Source organism: Coregonus clupeaformis, chromosome 18, assembly GCF_020615455.1.
Source record: "Coregonus clupeaformis isolate EN_2021a chromosome 18, ASM2061545v1, whole genome shotgun sequence".
NCBI lineage: Eukaryota > Metazoa > Chordata > Actinopteri > Salmoniformes > Salmonidae > Coregonus > Coregonus clupeaformis.
This window is the reverse complement of record NC_059209.1, coordinates 52,113,694-52,133,123: the sequence shown is the minus strand read 5'-3', so window position 1 is coordinate 52,133,123 and position 19,430 is coordinate 52,113,694. Positions and strand designations below refer to the sequence as shown.

Sequence of the window (19,430 nt, the reverse complement as noted above, 5' to 3'; positions counted from 1 at the left end):
CTGGGTGGGACTTTCTATGGGTTAAGGAAGGATCACATCATTCCATCCAGTTCATCAGGAGGGATCAGCCAATGAATTATACTCGTGACCAAACATTCCATTAACTGCATGTGACAGTAAATCGCTAACCTTGGCATTATAACCGTTCAAACACACTCCAGGTGGCAGTATGCACCCTTTCAGTTTGTAGAAGTAGTAAAATAAGAAAATGGACTACTTAAAAATGGAGATGGCCTCAATGGCGCTGCCCATGCTCTCACAGATGCCATAATGGGACAGATACAATGTTGCTTCCTCCATCTCTATGAGATGAACACTGTGCTCCCTGTAGATACACACACTCTACAGCCTATTTTGTAGTCACTCCCCCTTCTGTGTTCATTCTGAGGTCAGGGGTCTTCGGACTGCCCTGGTATCAAGACACACCCGCCCTGTCTGCCAGCACTAATCTAAGCCCCCTCAAAAGCCACTACACACACACCCCCCTCAAACCCCTGCACCTGTTCAGTAACCTACAGCGATATCTCCTAACCAGTGTCTCATCATACCTAAGAGAGTACTTTACTTTTATGTTATTCTGTCAGTGTATTAAATTAGGAATAATTTAAATAAATTGTTCACTTTGTCAAGTGCATTTGCGTAGCTACCTTTGCTTTAGTGGTCGGGCTCAGACTAGCCCTGAGATATGGCTATAGACACCTATGGTCTATTAACCATCTGTGGTTGTTACATGAAGGGTTTTAGATGTTTTATTTATATCTTTAACAGAGACCATACACAATAATCAACATTGCAGAACCGAGACATGAGTCTACACATAGAGCCTTTTATTTATTTATTTCATTTATCCTTAAATGGGCGTTTCCTGGTTCAATAGAGACCCAGAGTCTCTTTTTCAAGGGAGACCTGGCCAAGAAGGCAGCAACAATCAATACATTACAGAATTAAAACATACAACAATTGAATACAATTCAACGACATGATCCCACCTAAAAAAAAGCATTTACACCGCTGTAACAGTCTCCCATATTTTCTAATAATTCATTCAGTGGCACTAGCATATCTAGATGAAGCATGGGTTGTAGACTATTCCATGCCTCTGGTGCACAAGACGAGAAGCCAGTCTTGCCTAATACTGTAAATGTTCTGGGGACTTTAATTAGCAAACACTTAGCAGACCGGGTATGGTAACTGCTGGTGGTGAAGGAGACCAGACTACAGGGGTAAAAGGCTATGTAGATTAACACATACAAATGTAGCTTTCTGCGCATATAAAGTCAGGTCGCTTTGGATAAAAGCGTCTGCTAAATGGCATATTATTATTATTATTATTATTATTATTATTATATTATTAGGTCCAACCCACCATTTGGTACAAGGTGCAATGGTGGGTGAGTGACTTGGCATTTGTAATAAAGCGTAAGGATGCATGACAGAGGAGGCTGCATGCATATACAGTTGAAGTCTGAAGTTTACATACACTTAGGTTGCAGTCATTAAAACTCGTTTTTCAACCACTCCACAAATTTCTTGTTAACAAACTAGTTTTTGCAAGTCTGTTAGGACATCTACTTTGTGCATGACACAAGTAATTTTTCCAACAATTGTTTACAGACAGATTATTTCACTTATAATTCACTGTATCACAATTCCAGTGGATCAGAAGTTTACATACACTAAGTTGACTGTGCCTTTAAACAGCTTGGAAAATTCCAGAAAATTATCATGGCTTTAGAAGCTTCTGATAGGCTAATTGACATAATTTGAGTCAATTGGAGGTGTACCTGTGGATATATTTCAAGGACTACCTTCAAACTCAGTGCCTCTTTGCTTGACATCATGGGAAAATCAAAATAAATCAGTCAAGATTTGCGAAAAGTGCAAATTAATCCCAGAACAACAGCAAAGGACATTGTGAAGATGCTGTAGGAAACGGGTACAAAAGTATCTATATTCACAGTAAAACGAGTCCTATATCGAAATAACCTGAAAGGCCGCTCAGCAAGGAAGAAGCCACTGCTCCAAAACCGCCATAAAAAAGCCAGACTACAGTTTGCAACTGCACATGGGGACAAATATTGTACTTTTTGGAGAAATGTCCTCTGGTCTGATGAAACAAAAATAAAACTGGAAGGAAAATTATATTGAAGCAACATCAAGACATCAGTCAGGAAGTTAAAGCTTGGTCACAAATGGGTCATCCAAATGGACAATGACCCCTAGCATACTTCCAAAGTTGTGGCAAAATGGCTTAAGGACAACAAAGTCAAGGTATTGGAGTGGCCATCACAAAGCCCTGACCTCAATCCTATAGAAATTTGTGGGCAGAACTGAAAACATGTGTGCGAGCAAGGAGGCCTACAAACCTGACTCAGTTACACCAGCTCTGTCAGGCGGAATGGGCCAACATTCACCCAACTTATTGTGGGAATCTTGTGGAAGGCTACCCGAAAAGTTTGACCCAAGTTAAACAATTTAAAGGCAATGCTACCAAATACTAATTGAGTGTATGTAAACTTCTGACCCACTGGGAATGTAATGAAATAAATAAAATATTAAATAAATCATTCTCTCTACTATTATTCTGACATTTCACATTCTTAAAATAAAGTGGTGATCCTAACTGACCTAAAAAAGGGAATTTTTACTAGGATTAAATGTCAGAAATTGTGAAAAACTGAGTTTAAATATATTTGGCTAAGGTGTATGTAAACTTCCGACTTCAACTGTGCAACAAGTCACCATAATCAATTACAGAGAGAAAAGTGGCCTGAACAAGCTTCTTTCTGGCCTTAAGCGGGACGCAATTCTTATTACGAAAATAAAACCCCAATTTCAATTTAAACTTCCTCACAAGATTATCCATATGAACTTTAAAGGACAACTTGTCATCCAACCATATACCTAGGTATTTGTAGGATGAGACTTTTTCAATGGATAAGCCACCAGATGTGACAATGCTAACCTTCTCTGGCTGACTGCAAGCTCTGGTAAAGGTCATGAATTTTGTTTTTTGTACATTCAAGACCAGTTTAAGACCATAAAGGGAGGCCTGCAGTGACTGAAAAGCAGTCTGGAGCTCTTCAACAGCCTGAACCAGAGAAGGAGCACATTAATATATGACTGATCTGCATATAGATGCAACCTTGCTGGTTGTATCCATTTCCCAGATCATTAATACAAATTGAGAACACCGGAACTAAAATGGAACCCTGGGGCACACCTCTATTAATCTCAAGAAAGCTAGACTTGTGATTGTCAGCATATACACTACCGGTGAAAAGTTTTAGAACACCTACTCATTCAAGGGTTTTCTTTATTTTTTACTATTTTCTACATTGTAGAATAATAGTGAAGACATCAAAACTATGAAATAACACATATGGAATCATGTAGTAACCAAAAAAAGTGTTAAACAAATCAAAATATGTTATATTTGAGATTCTTCAAATAGCCACTCTTTGCCTTGATGACAGCTTTGCACACTCATGGCATTCTCTCAACCAGCTTCATGAGGTAGTCACCTGGAATGAATTTCAATTAACAGGTCTGCCTTCTTAAAAGTTAATTTGTGGAATGTATTTCCTTCTTAATGCGTTTGAGCCAATCAGTTGTGTTGTGACAAGGTAGGGGGGGTATACAGAAGATAGCCCTATTTGGTAAAAGACCAAGTCCATATTATAGCAAGAACAGCTCAAATAAGCAAAGAGAAACGACAGTCCATCATTACTTTAAGACATGAAGGCCAGTCAATACGGAACATTTCAAGAACTTGAAAGTTTCTTTAAGTGCAGTCGCAAAAACCATCGAGCGCTATGATGAAACTGGCTCTCATGAGGACCGCCACAGGAATGGAAGACCCAGAGTTACCTCTGCTGCAGAGGATAAGTTCATCTCAACATCAACTGTTCAGAGGAGACTGTGTGAATCAGGCCTTCATGGATGAATTGCTGCAAAGAATCCACTACTAAAGGACACCAATAAGAAGAAGACTTGCTTGGGCAAAGAAACAAGAGCATTGGACATTAGACCGGTGGAAATATGTCCTTTGGTCTGGAGTCCAAATTGGAGATTTTTGGTTCCAACCGCCGTGTCTTTGTGAGATGCGATGTGGGTGAACGGATGATCTCCGCATGTGTATTTCCCACCGTAAAGCATAGAGGAGGTGGTGTTATGGTGTGGGGGTGCTTTGCTGGTGACACTGTCTGTGATTTATTTAGAATTCAAGGCACACTTAACCAGCATGGTTACCACAGCATTCTACAGCGATAGGCCATCCCATCTGGTTTGGGCTTAGTGGGACTATCATTTGTTTTTCAACAGGACAATGACCCAACACACCTCCTCCAGGCTGTGTAAGGGCTATTTTACCAAGAAGGAGGGTTGCATCAGATGACCTGGCCTCCACAATCACCCCGACCTCAACCAAATTGAGATGGTTTGGGATGAGTCGGACGGCAGAGTGAAGGAAAAGCAGACAACAAGTGCTCAGCATATGTGGGAACTCCTTCAAGACTGTTGGAAAAGCATTCCAGGTGAAGCTGGTTGAGAGAATGCCAAGAGTGTGCAAAGCTGTCATCAAGGCAAAGGGTGGCTATTTGAAGAATCTCAAATATAAAATATATTTTGATTTGTTTAACACTTTTTGGGTTACTACATGATTCCATATGTGTTATTTCATAGTTTTGATGTCTTCACTATTATTCTACAATGAAAATAGTAAAAATAAAGAAAAACCCTTGACTGAGTAGGTGTTCTAAAACTTTGGACTGGTAGTGTACATATTGTGTTCTGTCAGAAAGATTGGTTTAGGAACTATTTACTGCCCTTCACTGAGACCAATGTTACTGAGTCTAGCAAGCAACAATTCATGGTCAACTGAATCAAATGCCTTTGATAAATCAGCAAACAGAGCAGCACAATGTTGCTTTTTATCAAGTGCATTTATGTCATTTGCCACAGCTGCAGTTGTGGCGCTGTGCCCCGATCTAAAGCCAGACTGAACACCGCTCAGTATGTTATTTTCAATTAAGATGTTTTTTTAAACTATGAGTTCACTAGGGATTTGTGATTTACCTGGATCTCAGTTCCTTTAACACATTTACACACAGCCCAGACACAGTTCCCATAAGAGCATCCTTTACCAAAGGTGTTTTATGCAACAATTCCACCTGCAAATATCTTTCAGGGGCAGTAATGTACTACCTTTATATCGATCATACATCTGTCATAGTAAAGGAAACAATTTCTTGATAAAAAAATTTTTAAACATTGTTTGAAGCTACTACGTAAAGTAGCTCGTTTAGGGCCATCTTCAAATAATTTTAACAGCTGCGCCTTGCTGTTTCATGATTGGTTCCACTTCTCAGAAGTTGGAACTATATGGGTATTTCTATGCCATAACAGCATAGAGCACATTTTACAATTGACTCACATCAACCATTACATACAGCACTGTGTCTCGCTACGAAAGGAGACACTGCATTCACATTGATTTAAAGGAGAGAATTCCCTCCCTTAAAGTGCTACTGCAGCTTTTTTCTTGTATTTTTTTCTCATTGTTGGTATTTGGGTTACTTTTAAAACAGTGTTATACTGCTTTCACATAGGATTCACAGTATGTTGTGTGTAAAAACAATTGTTCCTACAGTCATTTCTGTATATGTGTATAATTGTTTTGTGTGGACCCCAGGAAGAGTAGCTGTTGCTCATGTAACACCTAATGGCGATCTAAATATAAAAATACAGTCAGTGCAAACAGACAAAAGTAAAGCCACAGGGTGATTGGCTCCAACTCAGTTAAGGCACAGTGTTATTGGCTGTAACACCATTTCTCCCAGGAGGAGGGAAGTCACTCAGGTCTCGGACCGTCTTGTCAGTACTCACAGGCGGCTCCACCAGACTGGTCCAAACCATCCCTTACAGGCTTCAGGTGTGGATAAACCCAAACTCAGTGAGCAGCGCAACCAGGAGGAAGACCGCGTAGAAGAGCAGGAGGAAGATTCCGTAGGACCGGCCCATGTGGAAACAGCGCAGAGGAACTAGGACGAAGGAGAGGACCAGAGAGAGACCCAGAGAACCTGCTAGAACCCAGGTCAACAAACCCGCTGGTTCAAACTGGGGGGTGGGGGTTAGAGAGAGGAGGGAGGGGGAGGGGGTTGCAATAGGGTAGTACCAGTCATATCATGTGGAAACTGAAAAAAGGTGTCGCACAGTTCAATACTGGGACTGCTGCTATTCTCTCATTGTTAAACATTTTCATTTATTTCCTGATAAAACTGTCCTATGCGCTTCAGACAAAGACATTTCTCTGGTCACTACCTCTCTACAAAATGTTTATGACACCCAATGACAAACTCAGCTCATATCTATTGAAGCTAAGAGCAGACGTACCGTCACCACAGGCTTGTTGTTAAACATCTGCATCAGACAGCCAATGCCCAATCCAATCAGCATGTCTTGAGAGGAACATGGTCAAGGACAGAAACATGATGCATACACGTAGCACAGGTACACACATTCACAGCCATAAACAACACACACACACACACTCGCATTATGCTTGCACAAACATGTCCAGCAGACACACAAAAGGATACTAAAGATGATTCCCCCAAAGCAGGCTGATATTGCCATCCGAGGATAGCCCTGGCGAGCGATGGTGACATCAGAAAAACTATCTGGAAACAAACAGATTCAACACTACAGCAAGCAAGCAGTCAGTCTGTCTTCTGTTGAATGATTAGTAGGTGAGTGCAGATAACCTCAGTTTGTGTGTATGTGTCTCACCCCCTATGCTGTTTCCCCAAGCCAGCAGTGTGAGACCCAGTAAATTGTTGGACAGACTAAGGACCACACCGAGCATGTGCAGGATACTGACCACCTCCAAGGCCGCAGCACTGATCCATATTGCACTCACCACAAAGCCCAGCAGAGAGAACAGCTATGGAGAAAACCCAAACACATCATACACACTCACCACAACACCTAACAGAGACAACAACAGCTATGGAGAGAATGCATGTGTCTATGTATGTGTTCTTACTGTGTGGTATGGCGGGGGGTGGTCATTGGTGGTGGTGAGGAAGACTATGGCGGAGAGGAAGAGGCCAAAGAGCAACATCAACGCCCAGACAGGAAACTGACCCTCGATCCGATACAAACCGTCTAGAGCGAGAAAGAGACACCAGTCCAGTCGGTTAGCACACTTCTTCTGGAGAGGATGTCACATTTTACGGAATAAGAGATTGAGGTTCTTTGACCACACACAGAAGTGTTGCACAGGTCATCTGTTTGTTCACCTGCACCCGCCCGCAATTGCTAATAACCCATCCGCAACCGCCAGACTATATGTGATAAAGTGAATATCTGAGGTCCGCACCCAACCCTAACCAGCTAATATAGAAAATGCGCTGTAGGCTACAGTCAGAAATGGTGTAACGATTTTTTGACAGGGGGTGCAGGATTTATTTGCCTGTAGGCTATTTGTTAGTCAACTTGTCTATAATTATATACAGTGCCTTCGGAAAGTATTCAGACCCCTTTACTTTTTCCACATTGTTACGTTACAGCCATATCTAAAATGTATTAAATAAATAAAAATCCTCAGCAATCTACACACAATACCCTATAATGACAAAGCAAACAGGTTTTTAGATATTTTTGCAAATGTATTTACAAATAAATACAGAAATACCTTATTTACATAAGTATTCAGACCCTTTACTATGAGACTCGAAATTGAGCTCAGGTGCATCCTGTTTCCATTGATCATCCTTGAGATGTTTCTACAACTTGATTGGAGTCCACCTGTGGTAAATTCAATTGATTGGACATGATTTGGAAAGGCACACACCTGTCTATACAGTGAGGGAAAAAAGTATTTGATCCCCTGCTGATTTTGTACATTTGCCCACTGACAAAGAAATTATCAGTCTATAATTTTAATGGTAGGTTTATTTGAACAGTGAGAGACAGAATAACAACAACAAAATCCAGAAAAATGCATGTCAAAAATGTTATAAATTGATTTGCATTTTAATGAGGGAAATAAGTATTTGACCCCTCTGCAAAACATTACTTAGTACTTGGTGGCAAAACCCTTGTTGGCAATCACAGAAGTCAGACGTTTCTTGTAGTTGGCCACCAGGTTTGCACACATCTCAGGAGGGATTTTGTCCCACTTCTCTTTGCAGATCTTCTCCAAGTCATTAAGGTTTCGAGGCTGACGTTTGGCAACTCGAAACTTCAGCTCCCTCCACAGATTTTCTATGGGATTAAGGTCTGGAGACTGGCTAGGCCACTCCAGGACCTTAATGTGCTTCTTCTTGAGCCACTCCTTTGTTGCCTTGGCCGTGTGTTTTGGGTCATTGTCATGCTGGAATACCCATCCACGACCCATTTTCAATAACCTGGCTGAGGGAAGGAGGTTCTCACCCAAGATTTGACGGTACATGGCCCCGTCCATCGTCCCTTTGATGCGGTGAAGTTGTCCTGTCCCCTTAGCAGAAAAACACCCCCAAAGCATAATGTTTCCACCTCCATGTTTGACGGTGGGGATGGTGTTCTTGGGGTCATAGGCAGCATTCCTCCTCCTCCAAACACGGCGAGTTGAGTTGATGCCAAAGAGCTCGATTTTGGTCTCATCTGACCACAACACTTTCACCCAGTTCTCCTCTGAATCATTCAGATGTTCATTGGCAAACTTCAGACGGGCCTGTATATGTGCTTTCTTGAGCAGGGGGACCTTGCGGGCGCTGCAGGATTTCAGTTCTTCACGGCGTAGTGTGTTACCAATTGTTTTCTTGGTGACTATGGTCCCAGCTGCCTTGAGATCATTGACAAGATCCTCCCGTGTAGTTCTGGCTGATTCCTCACCGTTCTCATGATCATTGCAGCTCCACGAGGTGAGATCTTGCATGGAGCCCCAGGCCGAGGGAGATTGACAGTTATTTTGTGTTTCTTCCATTTGCGAATAATCGTACCAACTGTTGTCACCTTCTCAGCAAGCTGCTTGGCGATGGTCTTGTAGCCCATTCCAGCCTTGTGTAGGTCTACAATCTTGTCCCTGACATCCTTGGAGAGCTCTTTGGTCTTGGCCATGGTGGAGAGTTTGGAATCTGATTGATTGATTGCTTCTGTGGACAGGTGTCTTTTATACAGGTAACAAACTGAGATTAGGAGCACTCCCTTTAAGAGTGTGCTCCTAATCTCAGCTCGTTACCTGTATAAAAGACACCTGGGAGCCAGAAATCTTTCTGATTGAGAGGGGGTCAAATACTTATTTCCCTCATTAAAAATGCAAATCAATTTATAAAATTTTTGACATGTGTTTTTCTGGATTTTGTTGTTGTTATTCTGTCTCTCACTGTTCAAATAAACCTACCATGAAAATTATAGACTGATAATTTCTTTGTCAGTGGGCAAACGTACAAAATCAGCAGGGGATCAAATATATTTTTTCCTTCACTGTATAAGGTCCCACAGTTGCCAGTGCATGTCAGAGCAAAAACCAAGCCATGAAGTCGAAGGAATTGTCCGTAGAGCTCCGAGACAGGATTATGTTGAGGCACAGATCTGGGGAAGGGTACCAACAAATATCTGCAGCATAGAAGGTCCCCAAGAACACAGTGGCCTCCATCATTCTTAAATGGAAGAAGATTGGAACCACCAAGACTCTTCGTAGAGCTGGCCGCCCGGCCTCACTGAGCAATCGGGGGAGAAGGGCCTTGGTCAGGGAGGTGACCAAGAACCCGATGGTCACTGACAGAGCTCTAGAGTTCCTCTGTAGAGATGGGAGAACCTTCCAGAAGGACAACCATCTCTGCAGCACTCCACCAATCAGGCCTTTATGGTAGAGTGGCCAGACGGATGCCACTCCTCAGTAAAAAGCACCTGACAGCCAGCATGGAGTTTGCAAAAAGACACCTAAAGACTCTCAGACCATGAGAAACAACCTTCTCTAAGGACAATGACCCTAAGCACACAGCCAAGACAACGCAGGAGTGGCTTCGGGACAAGTATCTGAATGTCCCCAAATACAGGTGTGCCAAGCTTGTAGCGTCATACCCAAGAAGTCTCGAGGCTGTAATTGCTGCCAAAGGTGCTTCAACAAAGTACTGAGTAAAGGGTCTGAATAGTTATATAAATGTGACATTTTCTTTTTTTATAAATTACCAAACATTTCAAAAAAACGGTTTTTGCTTTGTCATAGATTGATGAGGGGGGAAAAAAACAATTTAATCAACTTTAGAATAAGGGTGTAACCTAACAAAATTTGGAAAAAGTAAAGGGGTCTGAATACTTTCCGAAGGCACTGTACATGCAGCTTCTCTTCTGTCATTATATGTTGCCCTAGAAGACTAAATAAGCCCTTGCTCACCAGAAGAATGTCATAAAATCGATAGAACGAATGCTTCAATCTAGTTGACAACGTTTTCTCTGTCATCTCTGATTCTTTCGTGGAGCAAAGATGTTTAGGGACCGGGGAGAAAATACATTAACTCCAAAAAACGAAAGATTTTCTGTGCAAAATTTCCAAATGACATCAGTTTGACCGGTTGTAAGGAAATAGAAAGCTGTGAAAACGACCCAACATGTTTCTAATAAGATTTCAGTTCGGCTTGGATGCATATTTTATGTGGTTAAAATACTAATCAGCTTTTATGATACTGATAAAGATATCACCTCTACAGCAGTGGAGGCTGCTGAGGGGAGGATGGCTCATAATAATGGCTGGAACGGAGCAAATGGAATGGCATCAAACACCTGAAAACCATGTGTTTGATGTATTTTATACTATTGCACCAATTCCACTCCAGCCTATACCACGAGCCTGTCCTCCTCAATTAAGGTGCCACCAACATCCTGTGCTCTACAGACTGTATCTAACTGCGCATTCACATTCTCTCAAGATGCTGAAATAAATAAATCATATTTCTCCACTCCTGTTCCCTAGTCCACATTTTTCCTACATTTGGTGTATAATTTTACTGCATGAAATGCTTAATTCTGTTAATATTAAAGGCTATGTAAGAGGTTAAAGACCTACAGTCAGTGTCCAGTTCCCTTGGCGTGCCATAGGCCTATTTGAAGTCTCAGTCTTTCAAATTTGTATAGCGCCTCACAATCATTACACATAACATAGCCGGCACTACTATCATCCTGGTGGTCCTCTGTAGCTCAATTGGTAGAGCATGGCGCTTGTAACGCCAGGGTAGTGTGTTCGATCCCCGGGACCACCCATATGTAAAAATGTATGCACGCATGACTAAGTCGCTTTGGATAAAAGCGTCTGCTAAATGGCATATTATATTATATCTTCTTTTAACACTTCACCAAATCTTTCCCAAACATGACTTTTCTGGCCCTCCCTTCTCTTTATTTTCAACTCTCCATTTCACAGCTTTTCTCTTAATTAAACTCTGCCTCGGTGGATTGACATTAACTTTTTCTGCCCGTTCGCAAAAGCATTTGCCGATTGGCATGTCTACAGTTAGGCCCGAACGCCTTGATCATACCGACAGCGTCATTGCGCAAAATGTTACGCAGCATCATCTGGATATGTGTGCATCCAAAGTTCAACATTCACCTTCTGCTACCATTTCTGTCAAGCTGTCTACACCATACAGTTTGACGCATACGTTAGATAAATCCAACATATGCACCACACAGAACGCACTGCAACTGCCTCTGCAACGCAATGCTGCAAGGCAAACACAGCGTTCCATTGGAAATGAATGTACTTCTGGTGTACCAAAACACAATGACGCTGTCAGTGTGATCGAGGCGTAAAGCTAATGCCAGATAGGTTATTCTTTATTTATTTTAGGCTAAATGTAGCCTATAGATATAAATAAGGAATTGTTTTATCTTTATTCAACCCGCTCGCCCTTCCTCCACACAATATGTAATGACCCTAAACCCACCCGGGCAGCAGATAATGAGTCAACCCGCGCATCACTAATGCACAGGCATGCATACTTACACTCTCCGGAGCGGAAGGTGAGCACACACACCAGTGGTGCGGTGATGAGGTGGAGGCAGTTTAATGGTCTTCTCCAGTTCCTGTCTTCTTTATCAGGATCCACCACTGGAACAGTCAGCAGCAGCAGCACCTCCAGTGGTGTCTGGTGGACAGGGGAGAAACTGCAGCTCAGTAACCACACACTCAAGCACACATTGATGCTCCTGTCCAAACAAAAACACTAGCTCTGTTTACAACCCCTGTCTATTCCCATAACACTTACCCCTAATTTTTACAGATCTGCAAATAGAAAAGTGCAAAGACACAAATTCAGATCTGCAAATAAAAACACACACATACAGTCATGCATGCACACCTTTAGTATTTTGATGGCCCTCCAGCACCAGGTCTTCCTCCTCCATTTCCTTCTGTCCACCGGGTTGAGAGAACTCAACAGGATCGAACTGGTCGATTCACAGTAGGGCAGCAGGGGACAGTACTCACTGTCTATACACGCACAAACACAAACACTTGACTGGATTGATTCTCGTAGCACACCCCAGCGGAATAACTTAGTAGAAAGTACACAGTGATTGTGGTTGTTACCATAGTCCTCCTGGATGCTGCTATTAGATATAAGAATCGCCTCATCATCGGACTCAGACGACTGGAACTCTGCAGACAGATAGACTGTCAGACACACTCACTGTGTGTGTGTCAAATTAAATCAAATGTTATTTGACACATTCTTCGTAAACTACAGGTGTAGACTAACCGTGAAATGCTTACTTACGGGCCATTCCCAACAATGCAGAGTGTGTTGTGTTGTGTGTGTGTGTGTGTTACCTGGTACATGTGTTGAGCTCTGGATGGAACTTCTGGTCACTGAGTGTTTCTGATGACTGTAGATGTAGGCACTCACGATGACTGTTATCACATACACCACATACAGCCCCAGGTACCCTACAGAGAGAAACAAACACGTGATTCTTATTTCACCCCATTCACCCCAGTGTAAACAGTCCTAACTTCTGAAGTTCACTGAACACTGTGTCTATGTCTGTAATATATTGACTGGGTTCAAGCTTGAGGGACACAGAGGCATGACTGATGGATGAGCCTGAAATAGAGAGAGGTCTGGTGTTGTGTAGCTCCCAGGGTAATGTTGACTCCTACAACCAAGAAGTCTAACCCAACTCTGTGTGTGTGTGTGTGTGTGTGTGTGTGTGTGTGTGTACCCAGTGTCTCGCCCAGTGATATAGTTCCTCTGTAGAGGATGACGAAGGTCCAGAAGACAGCGGCCATGTAGAAGATGACATCACGCAGGAAGGGGCGGGTCGCCACAGTGAAGGGCTTGACCAATGACACAGCCCCGGCAACCACAGTGGTTACGAAGATACCTGCTCCTATTGACGGAGGGTGAGAAGGATTAAAGGTCTACTCTAAATTAACAGTGCTTCTATAGCAAGGTGTTGTGTGTGTGTGTGTGTACGTACCAAACAGTGCTCCTATAGCCAGGCCAGCAGTGTGTGGATGGGAGAAGGCCACAGTGGCACTGAAGACATCTGGGGCTCCGTTACCTAGCGCCAGGAACGTCACACCCTGACACACACTGTTAGGGAAAACACTTCTGGTGCTAGAGTAGAGTTTGTTTGTGAATGTGTTTGTGTGTGTGTGTGTGAGACGAGGTGATAATTTAAGCAGATTTAAAGAAAACTTCATGAAAATATGTTAAATGCGATACAGTGTGTGTGCTTGTGTCCTGTAGAGGGATACAGCCACGTTGTGTGTGAGTCGAAGGGTGGAGGAGATGGCCGAGAGGTTGGGACAGAAGCTGAATATAGAAAAAACATAGATGCACCTTTAGTCAATCAATAGCTAACCTAGAACCCCCCACCCTCCAACATGCACAGAGTCCAAACACTGTCCAAATTACTGTGCAGTTAACTTTAAACCAAACAGTGCTCTGTTCACTGCTAGTCAGCTTCTGCTTTCACTTTTCAAATACACGCAGTTGTAACCACAGTCTGGAGGACATTTGCTTTGTCTGTGATACATGTGATCAGTCACATGTTCAAATCACAAACATTAAAGTAAGTGTCATCTCCATGAGAGGAAACCTTAATCATGACACACTCATCTCCGGCGGTCAAGTGACTAGGCCCATCCCACTGGGCACAGACGTCAATTCAACGTCTATTCCACGTTGGTTCAACGTAATTTAATTGAAATTACATGGAAACAACGTTAATTCAACCAGTGTGTGCCCAGTGGGATGTGACCATATCAACTGCTGGAGATAACGCTGTTGTAACTCTGCAGTCAACGGAACACAACCACAAACACCTATCTCTTTACAGCCAGCATACAGAGAGAGAGATAGAGACTGTTACGAAACTCATGTTTCCCAGTCTTATACAGAGTCTGTAAACTTAACCTACAGGCAGTAAATATATTATAAGTGAAAGACATCATGAGTGAAACTTACAACTTTGACGCAGTCAGTCCCAGAACTATGAACAAGAACAACAACCAGATCATCTGTAGAGAGAGGAGAGGGATAGAGATGAAATATGAGTTTTCTGACATGGCCAAACCGTCAATGTTTAACATGTTAAATAACTTTTATCTCAATGGGCAGGTGTCGCGTCTGTTCTTCCCCACAAATAACTAGTGTAGCCTTTACTACTAGGCCTATGAACTACAGCCTGGGCCTATGGGGTAGCCATGACTGGTTGGACACCCTGAGGAGAAATCCTCAGTTAAACCCTGATTTCATGACTCAGTGTTTTACTGCATGGCTGAGTTAAAGCTGATCTAGCTTTATTAGAGGAAGTTCTACTCAGAACAAAGGGAAGTAACAGTTACTAGCTTCTATTGAGGTTGCTTCAGCTTCCTTATTTCAATGCATTTACCGTAAGTCATTCTGGGTAGTAAGAGCACCTGCTAATGACAAAAATGAGTATTCCTGTAATAATGCATGTAATAATGTTCTGAGGCGTGCACACGCTTACACAGAATGTGATGGTGAGGGGTGTGAGGTTGGGTGGTAGTAGACAGAAGACCATCTTGAGGTAGTTGATGAAGCTGTCTTCCATACTGCAGTCTGGGGTGGTCTTCACAAACGCACAGCGATCAGCAGCACTCAGGTTCATCACTACAGCACACTGAAAGACACACGCATGCACACACACACACTTAATCAATACATCACACTGGAGGACAGAGAAGCTTTCAAATAACTAATGGTTAAATCTCAATACTGGCAACCATCATCTCTCACACTGAGCTCAACACAGATGGGTTAGCTGAGAACCTAATGAAAACGATGCAGCGCTTCAATGGGGCAGAAGGCCTAGTGTTGTTGTGAATTCTAGATGGTCAGATACAGTAGCTTGCAACAATGACAAGACACTGCAATGTGGGGAATCATAAGTGGCTTGTTTCAGCTAGTTTTATATTGTTTTGAGGTGTTTTGACTGATGTCATGTCTATGCTAAAATGGCAAAAATTCACTAGCTAGCTAACTAACTGTAATGATGTATTTGAGAGACAAGTGCTCATTGTGCAACTTTATTAATGTTTTCAATAAACATTGGAGATGTTTACATAATGTTTACAACATGTTTACATGTTGTCAACAATCTAAGCCAACCCCGTCTGTTTTGCCCCTAGCTGCGCACGCGTCGTTTTGTTGCTAAACAACCAACCCCTCAGTGGAGGTGTCATAATACCCATAAAACCTGGCGGTCAAACAATCGTTTTTCCACCATTAAATTTTCCTATAGGGAATTTTAGAAACATTTCAAATAAGGGTTGTGTTTTGTGTAGGCTTACACTGGCATTACGTTTTGATAACCATGTAAATCTCCATGCAAGCTCCTGCACGTCATCTCTAGCTGATACCTTTGCTAACAGGTATTGTGTCAATTTAAAACTTGCACATGACAGTTCACAGAAATTGTCAATTTAAAGAAATGTAGCCAATTTATTCATTACTAAATTTAACTAACATAAGATAGTTCATCCAGAGATTTTACCTTTGCCGCGATTCGGCAGTCTCATCCAGATCATCATGGTATTTGTAGTTCTTTATGATAGCCACATTAGCAGCTAATTAGCATTTCATTTTGGGGGGGTAAATTCAGGCGAATATATTGATAAATCACCTTGTCCTAGAGAGATTTACACGGTTATCAAAACGTCACGCCAGGGTAAGCCTACACGAAACACAGCCCTTATTTTAAGTGTTTCTAACATCCCCTATGGGAAAAATGAATGGTGGAAAAAACTATTGGAACCATTTCCTTGTTTGACTGCTAGGTTTTATGGGTATTATGACTCATACTGTGGTACTCTATTGTGCAGGTGAAAACAATATAGGTGGATTTACTTTGTTCAGATAAAGAAAAGGGGCGAGCTATTCTAGATTATTGAGATGCACTCAAAATGTCAATTTAAAAAAGAAAGTTTGCTCATATACACCAATCACGATCAAGTGAGTTATGCTACTTGGAAGAGTAGCTGAGGAACGTTGAACTCAGTTCTCTTAAATCAAGGCAGAATTGAGTATTGATAACTGGTTGCGAGATTTGCTAGGAACAACATTGAATCATAATCAGTCAATAATTCTGAAAACACTTACCTGTACCTACGTTTGTCCTGTGCAACTGCGGAAATTCATACTTTTAATAAAAACTTGTATCGACTACAACCACCGACTTCTTCATTTGTTGCTCAACGCAAACGAGTTTGTGCCAATTTGATCTCCGTTTACGTAGTATGTCAAGGCCGCTATGTCTCCAGTTGAGCAACACAAATAAGGAAAAGGTCGGTGGTTGTATTCGATAAAAGTTTTTATTAAAAGTATGAATTTCAGCACCCCCCAGAAGGACCGCAGTTGTACAGGACAAACATAGGTACAGGTAAGCGTTTTCAGAATTGACATTTTTACAAGTATCAATTGATGGTGACTCAATGTTGTTGCTAGCAAATCGCGCCTCCAGTTATCAATACTCAACTCCGCCTGTATATAAGAGAACGGAGTAGAGCGTTCCTCAGCTACTTGAAGAGTTGCCCAGTTCGGTAGTTAGCCTATTGCACAACATCACCAAATATGGCTAATCAAATCAACATGATTTTGTCAGAAGAAGAGACATTTCAAGGGGCACTTGTCAGAGAAAACTGAGTTACAAAGACTGAGACTTATGGTTGAAATCTAATTAGATAAACTATATATACAAAATAATGTGGACACCCCTTCAAATTAGTAGATTCGGCTATTTCAGCCACACCCGTTGCTGACAGATGTATAAAATCGAGCACACAGCCATGCAATCTCCATAGACAAACATTGGCAGTAGAATGGCCTTACTGAAGAGCTCAGTGACTTTCAATGTGGCACTGTCATAGGATGCCACCTTTCCAACAAGTCAGTTCATGAAATTTCTGCCCTGCTAGAGCTGCCCCGGTCAACTGTAAGTGCTGTTATTGTGAAGTGGAAACGTCTAGGAGCAACAACGGCTCAGCAGCGAAGTGGTAGCACACAAGCTCACAGAACGAGACCGCTGAAGTGCATAGCCTGTAAAAAATAATATATCCTAGGTTGCAACACTCACTACCGAGTTCCAAACTGCATCTGGAAGCAACGTCAGCACAATAACCGTTCGTCGGGAGCTTCATGAAATGGGTTTCCATGGTCGAGCAGCCCACATAAGCCTAAGATCACCGTGCGCAATGCCAAATGTCGGCTGGAGTGGTGTAAAGCTCGCTGCCATTGGACTCTGGAGCAGTGGAAACGCGTTCTCTGGAGTGATGAATCACGCTTCACCATCTGGCAGTCCGACGGACGAATCTGGGTTTTGGCGGATGCCAGGAGAAAGCTACCTGCCCCAATGCATAGTGCAAACTGTAAAGTTTGGTGGAGGACGAATAATGGTCTGTGGCCGTTTTTCATGGTTTGGGCTAGGCCCCTTAGTTCCAGTGAAGGGAAATCTTAACGCTACAGCATACAATGACATTCTAGACGACTCTGATCTTCCAACTTTGTGGCAACAGTTTGGGAAGGCCCTTTCCTGTTTCAGCATGACAATGCCCCCGTTCACAAAGCGAGGTCCATACAGAAATGGTTTGTCAAGATTGGTGTGGAATAACTTGACTGGCCTACACAGAGCCCTGACCTCAACCCCATCGAATACCTTTGGGATGAATTGGAACGCTGACTGAGAGCCAGGCCTAATCGCCCAACATCAGTGCCTGACCTCACTAATGCTCTTGTCGCTGAATGGAAGCAAGTACCTGCAGCAATGTTCAAACATCTAGTGGAAAGCCCTCCCAGAAGAGTGGAGGCTGTTATAGCAGCAAAGGGGGGAGCAACTCCATATTTGGTCATGTAGTGTATCTCACTAACCTGGTCTGTGTTTCCCTGATGTAACATCGCGAAGTGCGTGCCCACCATGGTACCCACGGACGAGCGCAGGTCAGCACCGTCGGCGGATCGGTCTGGAGACGGAACTACACCCGTACCAGACTCACCGAAGCCCAACCCATGACTACATTGAAAACACAACAGCAGCAACAGGGAGATAAAAACAACCCGAGATTTCATAATTTATTCCGTTTAAGGAGTGCGTCCATTCCGAGACTGGGTGAGTTCAGATCAGACCTGAGAATAGAATACTGGAGAAGAACTGAAAGTGTCCCTTATTGCTGTAAACTAAATGTTGCAATGAAAGGTTGAAGGCTGGCTGATCAGCAAGAATTAACAGCTTGACCAACCCTTTGTTACAGCCACCTCTTTATTCTGTACTCATTACAAATATACGCGCAAAGCTCTTTTTCTACTAGTTGTTGACACCATTTCTGTTTTAGTGTTCAGAAATGTCCGTGTACAAAAACATCTGACTCGCAGACTCTCCTCCAAGGCTACGTCATCAGTGTTACTTCCTTAAAATACGTGACGTCCACACTTAAACCCATCCCACAATTTTAATGAGGACCAGGCAGACTCCGTGTGTGTGTTTGTATTTATTATGGATCCCCATTAGCTGCTGCCAAGGCAGCTCCTCTTTCTGGAGTCCAGCAAAATTAAGGCAGTTATACCATTTAAAAAACATTACAAAACATTCACAACAGATTTCACAACACATTAAGTGTGTTCCCTCAGGCCACTACTCTACTACCACATTTCTACAACACAAAATCCATGTGTACTGTGTGTATAGTGTGTATGTTATCCTGTGTGTGTATGCATGTGTCTGTGCCTCTTCACAGTTCCCGCTGTTCCATCAGGTGTATTGTTATCTGTTTTTTAAATCTAATTATACTGCTTGCATGAGTTACTTGATGTGGAATAGAGTTCAATGTAGTCATGGCTCTATGTAGTACTGTGCGCCTCCCATAGTCTGTTCTGGACTTGGGGACTGTGAAGAGACCTCTGGTGGCATGTCTTGTGGGGTATGTGTGT

General features: G+C 42.5%; 1 protein-coding gene across 1 annotated transcript; it reads right to left on the bottom strand.

The window, feature by feature from the left end:
* Positions 1-4,719: 4,719 nt before the first annotated feature.
* Positions 4,720-18,876, bottom strand: LOC121573847 (mitochondrial sodium/calcium exchanger protein). The gene is made up of 15 exons (XM_041886192.2): positions 18,375-18,876; positions 14,980-15,132; positions 14,454-14,506; positions 13,742-13,799; positions 13,462-13,567; positions 13,204-13,371; positions 12,812-12,928; positions 12,572-12,640; positions 12,342-12,472; positions 11,987-12,128; positions 7,046-7,167; positions 6,790-6,943; positions 6,600-6,680; positions 6,394-6,458; positions 4,720-6,117 (listed from the first exon to the last, which is right to left on the bottom strand). The coding sequence occupies exons 1-15, from the start codon at positions 18,570-18,572 to the stop codon at positions 5,929-5,931; spliced, it is 1,806 nt and encodes a 601-aa protein (XP_041742126.2). The 5' UTR covers positions 18,573-18,876; the 3' UTR covers positions 4,720-5,928.
* Positions 18,877-19,430: the final 554 nt, after the last annotated feature.

Bases quoted from the DNA above. Each gene is read 5' to 3' on its own strand.
- LOC121573847 (XM_041886192.2), bottom strand. From the start codon at position 18,572: ATGAAATCTCGGGTTGTTTTTATCTCCCTGTTGCTGCTGTTGTGTTTT. The intron at 12,473-12,571 runs GTAACAACCACA...GTGCGTGTATAG, and splicing joins CAGCATCCAGGAGGACTATG to ACAGTGAGTACTGTCCCCTG. The intron at 6,944-7,045 runs GTAAGAACACAT...TTTTCTCCATAG, and splicing joins ACCCCCCGCCATACCACACA to CTGTTCTCTCTGCTGGGCTT.